Genomic DNA, 7493 nt, shown 5'->3' with positions numbered 1-7493 from the left:
TAATTTGTGTATTTTTATTGGTTAGGTCATCCAGCTACCTTACCTTTTCAATAGTTTTTCTTAAATATACTATTTTTACTCTATAGAGAAAAAAAAAATCAAACAATTCATAAATTAAAACATTAAAAGTTGAATATTACAGTGAAAACATCAACATTAAGCACCTAAAATACTGCAATACCTTTCACAAGCATTTCTGATTCCCCCACTATGCTTGAATAAACCAGTCTAGATCTTTGTAACAATACAGTGATAGAAGTTATATTTTAGAGATACAGATGCATCCTGAAGCATGGCGAGGTGACGTTCTGCACATCATCCCAACCAGAGTACCTTTTAAGCCTGATGAGAGGACATGAGGGTGAAGGGTAGCGAGTGTATGCGAGTGTGTGTGTGGGGTTGAGCAGAGAGGGTGTGTGAAGATTCTCCTGCGAAGGCCGTTAAAATCCAAATGTGTTCTCCCCACTGTAGGCAACATACAAAAAGCCATCTTCATCCTTCTCTCTGTCATACAACTGTCCCATTGTCAGGCTGTTGGGGATAAAATGAGATCACACACATCTCAGCACCAACATTTTTCAAAATTTTCAAAAAGCTATTTGTATTGAATGGGTTTGAGTATTCAAATATTCATTCAGAATATGAAATATTGATTAAAATATGTCCGAACTTCTGGTCTTATAGCAGAGGCTACATTAGGGAGATTTTCGTAGATTTTGCAGAAGCATTCACTAGAAGTATTCAGAAGTACAGTGGGTATGGAAAATATTCAGACCCCCTAAAATTTGTCACCCTTTGTTAAATTGCAGCCATTTGCTAAAATAATTCAAGTTCTTTTTTTCCTCATTAAATGTACAGACAGTACCCCATATTCTACACCTTCATTTGAGTCCAGCTCTGTTTGATTATACTGATTGGACTTGATTAGGAAAGCCACAACCCTGTATATTTCTACTGCACTCTACTGTTCCTAAGACCACAATGGCCTCCATAATCCTTAAATGGAAGATGTTTGGAACGACCAGAACTCTTCCTAGAGTTGGCAGTCCAGCCAAACTCAGCCTTTGGGGGAGAAGAGCCTTGGTGAGAGAGGTAAAGAACCCAAAGATCACTGTGGCTGAGCTCCAGAGATGCAGTTGGGAGATGGGAGAAAGTTGTAGAATGTCAACTGTCACTGCAGCCCTCCACCAGTCGGGGTTTTATGGCAGAGTGGCCCAATGGAATACTCTCCTCAGTGCAAGACACCTGAAGAAACTCCAAGATGGTGAGAAATAAAATTATCTGGTCTGATGAGACAAAGATAGAACTTTTTGGCCCTAATTCTAAGCGGTATGTGTGGAGAAAACCAGGCACTGCTCATCACCTGCCCAATACAGTCCCAACAGTGAAGCATGGTGGTGGCAGCATCATGCTGTGGGGTGTTTTGCAGCTGAAGGGACAGAATGACTGGTTGCAATCGAGGGAAAGATGAATGTGGCCAAGTACAGGGATATCCTGGACTAAAACCTTTTACCTTCCAACAAGACAATGACCCTAAGCAAACAATGAAGGAGTGGCTTCACAACAACTCCATGACTGTTCTTGAATGGCCCAGCCAGAGCCCTGACTTAAACGCAATCGAGCATCTCTGGAGAGATCTAAAAATGGCTGTTCACCAACGTTTACCATCTAACCTGCCAGAACTAGAGAGGATTTGCAAGGAGGAATGGCAGAGGATCCCCAAAAACTTGTTGAATTTTCCCCCAAAAGACTCATGGCTGTATTAGATCAAAAGGGAGCATCTACTAAATACTGAGCAAAGGGTCTGAATTCTTAAGACCATGTGATATTTCAGATTTTCTTAGTTCTGTGTTTTTCTGCCAATATGGGGTTCTGTGTGTACATTAATGAGGAAAAACATTACTGAAATAATGGCTGTAAATGGCTGCAATATAACAATGAGTGAAAAATCTAAGGGTGTCAGAATACCCACTGTATTCACCAGAGGTATTGGTTGCCTACTGTCATTCCAAAATATATATTTTTTATTCATTATTTTTCTCTGGCCCTGCTTTGCTGTGGTGAAACTTCCACAGACGTAACAAACATGTTTTTTTCTGAAGGTTTCAAAATGTAATGCAGGGCAGTGTTGTCAATGCATCAAAGGCTATGCGAACAATTCAAATTGTATGATCAACTCTTCTTATTATGTCAGAAATATGGGCAATGCTATTTCCCACCCATTGTAAATTGTGGATCACTGTCTAGTTCCTGTTCACCCTCACCTGGACTGTGGGACTGTCTTGTCCACGAAGAGGAAGATGGCCTTCTCCGAAGGCAACTGGATTCGCTTTCGAATGATCCACATGAACTGAGCAACAGTGATGTCAGAGGGCACCAGGTACTTTCTCTTGTCAATGTCCACGATTTGGGAGCCTGACACCTTCTCCACTATGACCTGGTGGTCACATAACACCATTCGTTTTATCTGAATTGTGGAATATGATTGTTTGTTTGAAGGTAAATAGTCCTACGGGTGGTAGTAGCCTAGTGGGTAACACACTCGCCTATGAACCAGAATCACGATTACTACCATTGTGTCCCTGAGCAAGACACTTAACCCTAAGTTGCTCCAGGGAGACTGTCCTTGTAACTACTGATTGTAAGTCGCTCTGGATAAGGGTGTCTGATAAGTGCCGTAAATGTAAATGTCCTACTACTGTCGCCACACACCCCTAAAGCAGTCCTGGAGAGGATTTATCGGCAATTTTCATTACAACACTATAATATAACATCTAGTCAACCAATCGTCAAATCTTTCCCAACACACTTGCTTTTATACACTAGCAGAAAGTAGCTTCGTTTTTTTTCTGTTTCTTACTCTGTGGTTTATATGCAATGGACAGGTTGGGATAGATTGAGAACAATGGACAGATTGAGAACAATTAGTAAAACCTCACAAAAGTAGTAAAATCCTAAACAAATTTGGACAATCCCTAGATAAATATCTCATGGCTGCATAAGGAGAGCCTGATCTCCTCAGAGTCCCCGTACTCACCGGAACTCTGTCAGGATACTTGTTGCGGATTTTGGCAGACTCCACACATCTGTGTTCTGTGGAAAGCACAACAGTCAGCACAGACTGCTTAACGTCTCATTACCTCATTAAACATTTACTTTGAGCATTATGATTATAAAGGAATTCTGTCAGATTCATTAATCCAGCATATACCTACTATTTACCTTAATCTGAATCATAGGCCATGAAAAAAAAAAAAAAAAAGACAGGCACACAGCGAGTACGATGATCATAAAGGTTGAGCCAATATTGAATTCTTCATTACTTATTATTTCTGCAGAAAATGTCCATTATCTATAATATCTAACATGGCATAAAACATGCAATGATTATTTTTATCAGTGCTGCACAGGATACCTAGCTCTTTCATGAGCTGAAAATAAAATAGTATCGGCAATATTTATTATTTGCCCAAATAGATCTGTCACAACAAATGTTTCGTCCATTAAAACTGATGAAAAATCAGACATTGGTTCCACAGTGTTCATGTTGTAGCTGGACATGGCGGTTGATGAATGGAATATGGTGTCCATCAGCAAATTTGGGTTTAACTATTTCCAACGTTCAGAAGGTTGCTGGTTTGAATCTTGGACAGCCAAAGTGCCACTGAGCAAAGCACCGTCCCCACACACTGGTTAAAAGCAGAGAACACATTTCGTTGTGTCACCGTGTGCTGTGCTTCACAATGACAATCACTTTGCTTATTTTATATATAATATTTCGGTTCACCTTTTTCTTTCGCGTGAAGAACAAGGAACTTTCTGAATGGCAATAAACGTGATTTAAGACGTCTGGGAAATGGACTGGGCGCTGGGCCACGAACTCCATTCCCAGCAGGTCAGAGCAGGCCTACAATACTCTGATCATCCGTTTCCAAACACGCTTCACAATCAGTGGGTGTGGCTGTCTGACTAAATAAAGGGTAAAAATGTCAAATACACGAGACGTGTCTTATTTTAAACAGCTGACATGAAATAAAGGCCCTGAACACGATAGCTATGAATATTGATCGCATTTGCGGGTATTTACGCCTATTTCGCTAAACCTGACCACACACGGCGTGTATGCGTGGCTACATGGCGGCTGGCTCATGAAACGGATTTGTACTTATTTTAAAGATTCGACTATTGCACGAAACAAACGAAGGGCTGTCACAAGACGAAGGGAGAGGGAATTAGCAGGCCCGCTACACGAGCCGGGTTGACAAGGATAAAACGAGCTCCCTTTACCCAGGGAATGGTCCTCTTTAAACATCCATTTCATCTTGCCAGGCTCCTGGTGCTCCTTGGTTAATTCGGAAATTGTACAAAACGTATAAAAAGTGCAGGCTGCGCGTCCGCGATTAGAAGAGGCTGGAATAGCGGAACAAAAACAAAAGCGAAACGTCAACAGTCCAGCCCCGCCCCGCGTCGGTGACGTCACCAGGCGTGCCGACAGTTTGCGCCGAGGAGGTGGCGCGGCTTTCTTGCTAGTCTTGCTATTTGCGTCCTTATCTTCCTTTTCACGGTAGTTCGCGCTCCCATTAATGTTTATTTATTAATTCATTACATTCCTTCTGGATAGTTTTTTTTTTACATTTTATTTGCTTTTAATTTATCTATATGGGAAACCAGAAATATGCCTGAGCTTGTAAACACTTTTATTGAAGATTTGTACATATAAACAAACATGGTTATGCATATGATCAAATGAAACGTGTACACACGTAAGGACAGGACAACAATAACAATTCCCGTATTTAGCATTCTAGAAAAAAAAACACATTTTGAAGCACCCTGATGACCACCACAACCGGAAGAGGGCAGTGCGCATGCGTGGAGTGCTCTCATTTCCTGGCGGCGCGACCATGGTAACGCTTGGACGCCACGAAGACTACAGGAAGTTCGGATAAACAACGCCGTAGTCCTCCACATACTGAAGAGTAGTTGCGTTTTGTTGTGCAGCCGTGGAGCCGCCATGGCGGGTTAAAGTCAGGGGTCCGCACGGCGTTCTAAAACAGGCCCCGCGATGGCTTTTTACGACGTTTACTCGCACCCGGCTCTGATCAGATACAGAACCGGCGTCTGCACCAAAGCCACGCTGTTCGCCGTCGTGGTGCTTTGCCTGACCTACATCTCCCCCCTCCTGGTGGCGTACAGAAGCCAAGGTTTCTGGCTGAAGCGCAGCGCGTACGAGGAGCAGCCGACTGTCCGCTTCCAGTACCAGATCCTGCTGCTGGCGGCGACCAGCGGCCGTGGCGACTACGTGGCCTGGAGCACCTTCCCCAACTTCAACCGGCTGCTGGGCAGCAGCCTGCGCATCCCGGTGGTCTCGGTACGCGCCTGCTTTCTTTTTTTTTTTTTTTTTTTAACCCCTCTGCTAACACGTGACCGTGTGTGGTTACTGTGCAGGTCCGTGAGGAGGATCGGAACCAGGACGGGAAGATGGACCGCTTGGACCTCCAGCTGGACCTTCCACTGAAGCCGGAAGAGGAGGCGTACAGCGCCCAGCTTCTGCTTGCTTTCTCCTACCAGTTGTTTGTACGTAGACTGGGGCCGATGTGCCATGATCATGCTGCTGGTGCCACCTGCTAAACCAGTTCCACCAAAACCATGAGATGAAGACCAGCGTCCTCACAGTCACTTCATCTACCTTGCTTTAAAAAAAAATTTAAAACATGAATGTACACATTTTGTCCTATAGAACTATTAGAGTACGGTACCAGTCAAATGTTGCACACCACTACTCATTTCTGACTATATACACAATGTAGAACAAAACTCGAAACCATGAAACTATTACTCAAAACAAAAATACTCCATAATTCTGACAGCTTTTCACAATTCTAGGTTTTTCCGTCTTGAGAGAGTTCCTTGTTGCTGCTTTTTTGGTTCCAGTATTAGGTATTACTTAACTTTTTAGGTAGCCTCCTCATAGTCTCCATAGCAACAGTGAGTAGGCGTGCAAACGTTTGACTGGAAAGATCACATACAGTGACATGCAGTACGGGGTGGCGTTTTTTTGGTCGCGTCTCAGACAGGGGCATCAATAATCCATGTACTGTATCGTCATTTTTCCCTCTAGAGGATGTCCACCGTTGTCATGCAGACTCTTGCGTTTGTGCAACACTCATCCTCGGTCCCTGGCTCTCGACTTTTTGTCAGTGGTGATCTGCGCCTTCAGCAAAGAGAACCGCTCCCTCACCGTGGCCTGCACACTGTGTATAATGTGAGTCTGCTGCCTCTCGCCCACTCAGTGCAACCCGACTCCATGTCATCCTTTTCCACTGATCTGTTGTGCTTTTTTTCAATAGATCTCAGTGATCGATGGAGGCAGTCCTTTTGCAAGTGCCTATGATTTGGCCAGTATCATTGGAGCCTACCAGCAGAGGAATTGTAAGAACAGACCCTTTTTTTTGTGCGTTTCAGTCTGTGTGTATGGCTATATGAACACCGTGCGCACATGTACTCATGTTCTTACATAATTAATACACAAAGTATCTGAAGACGTGCGATTGTAGAACTGTTTTTCTGACGTGTAAAAATGAATCATTGTGACATCTAATTCTGTCATGCGATGCGTTGGGGTTAGGATCTCGGAGCTGGGTTGAGGTTCACGTTTAGGGACTTACGTTTCACCACTCAGCCGCCAGCTTGAGTTTCACTTTCATTAGTGCTCATGTTTCTTTTCCCCTCTCCTGTCTCTCTGCAGTGACTACAGTCTTCTCTTGTCCCAGTCCTGTTTGGACCGTGGGACGAGCTGCAAACGCTCCCTTTCAGATCAGGGCTGAGGTGCGCTACCCTGTGGAAACGATCAGATATCCTTTTAATATATATGTCCCTATGGTTTTAAATAAGTGTGTGTGTGTGTGTGTGTGTTCTAGTGCACAGGAGGTTCAGCATTCACTGAATCAGACGAGTACACTGGGATACTACACACACGTTCAGGTTTTGTGGAACAAATGACGACCCGTGTCCATACATAAATTTATCTGAATGAGCGCAGAGTTGTTTCCTTGATTCCAAGCCGCCACCTATCGGCCTGGGTTCTGGGAGATGATCAAGTTTGCCTGGATACAGTACGTCAGTGTGCTGGTCATCTTTCTGTGGATCTTTGAGCGTATACAGACCTTCGTCTTCCAGAACCAGGTTCTGGTCACCGTGCCAATACCTTTGTGGAAACAGCACAGGTCCTGAGGTCGCACTGCAGAGCTGATATTTAGGTGACAACTTCCAAAAGGACTGTTAATACATGTATGGAGATATTGTAGCTGTTCACATTTTGGTACAATAAATATGTATAACAGAATTTGTGTACATTTTCTTTCTGCTCAGTAGAGAACAGACAAATGCTAGAAAAAATATTATAGTTCCAGTTGTAAATTATTCATTTGATTCAAACACTTGAACAATTGAATCCGTCTGACCTCCTGTGGGACAGTCAAGAACACCCACAT

General features: G+C 43.4%; 2 protein-coding genes across 2 annotated transcripts; one reads left to right on the top strand and one right to left on the bottom strand.

Annotated features, from left to right (window-relative positions):
- gabarapl2 (GABA(A) receptor-associated protein like 2) lies at positions 1-4463 on the bottom strand. Its single transcript, XM_028986188.1, has 4 exons — positions 4288-4463; positions 3038-3093; positions 2265-2437; positions 1-531 (listed from the first exon to the last, which is right to left on the bottom strand). The coding sequence occupies exons 1-4, from the start codon at positions 4319-4321 to the stop codon at positions 441-443; spliced, it is 354 nt and encodes a 117-aa protein (XP_028842021.1). The 5' UTR covers positions 4322-4463; the 3' UTR covers positions 1-440.
- A 394-nt stretch (positions 4464-4857) lies between these two features.
- tmem231 (transmembrane protein 231) lies at positions 4858-7345 on the top strand. The gene is made up of 6 exons (XM_028987323.1): positions 4858-5371; positions 5449-5577; positions 6122-6265; positions 6351-6432; positions 6749-6854; positions 7071-7345. Exons 1-6 carry the CDS (start codon positions 5066-5068, stop codon positions 7231-7233), a joined length of 930 nt encoding a protein of 309 aa, XP_028843156.1. The 5' UTR covers positions 4858-5065; the 3' UTR covers positions 7234-7345.
- The last annotated feature ends 148 nt before the right edge of the window (positions 7346-7493 follow it).

Source organism: Denticeps clupeoides, chromosome 7 (assembly GCF_900700375.1).
Source record: "Denticeps clupeoides chromosome 7, fDenClu1.1, whole genome shotgun sequence".
Taxonomy (NCBI): Eukaryota; Metazoa; Chordata; class Actinopteri; order Clupeiformes; family Denticipitidae; genus Denticeps; species Denticeps clupeoides.
The sequence above is the reverse complement of the archived record's forward strand: the minus strand, read 5'-3'. Positions and strand labels throughout refer to the sequence as shown.

Excerpts from the sequence above, each read along its gene's own strand:
- gabarapl2 (XM_028986188.1), bottom strand. The coding sequence starts at position 4,321 with ATGAAATGGATGTTTAAAGAGGACCATTCCCTGG. Across the intron at positions 3,094-4,287 it reads TAAAGAGGACCATTCCCTGG|AACACAGATGTGTGGAGTCT; the intron begins GTAAAGGGAGCT and ends TGCTTTCCACAG. Across the intron at positions 532-2,264 it reads AAGACAGTCCCACAGTCCAG|CCTGACAATGGGACAGTTGT; the intron begins GTGAGGGTGAAC and ends TATCCCCAACAG.
- tmem231 (XM_028987323.1), top strand. The coding sequence starts at position 5,066 with ATGGCTTTTTACGACGTTTACTCGCACCCGGCTCTGATCAGATACAGA. Across the intron at positions 5,372-5,448 it reads TGCGCATCCCGGTGGTCTCG|GTCCGTGAGGAGGATCGGAA; the intron begins GTACGCGCCTGC and ends GTTACTGTGCAG. Across the intron at positions 6,433-6,748 it reads AGCCTACCAGCAGAGGAATT|TGACTACAGTCTTCTCTTGT; the intron begins GTAAGAACAGAC and ends GTCTCTCTGCAG.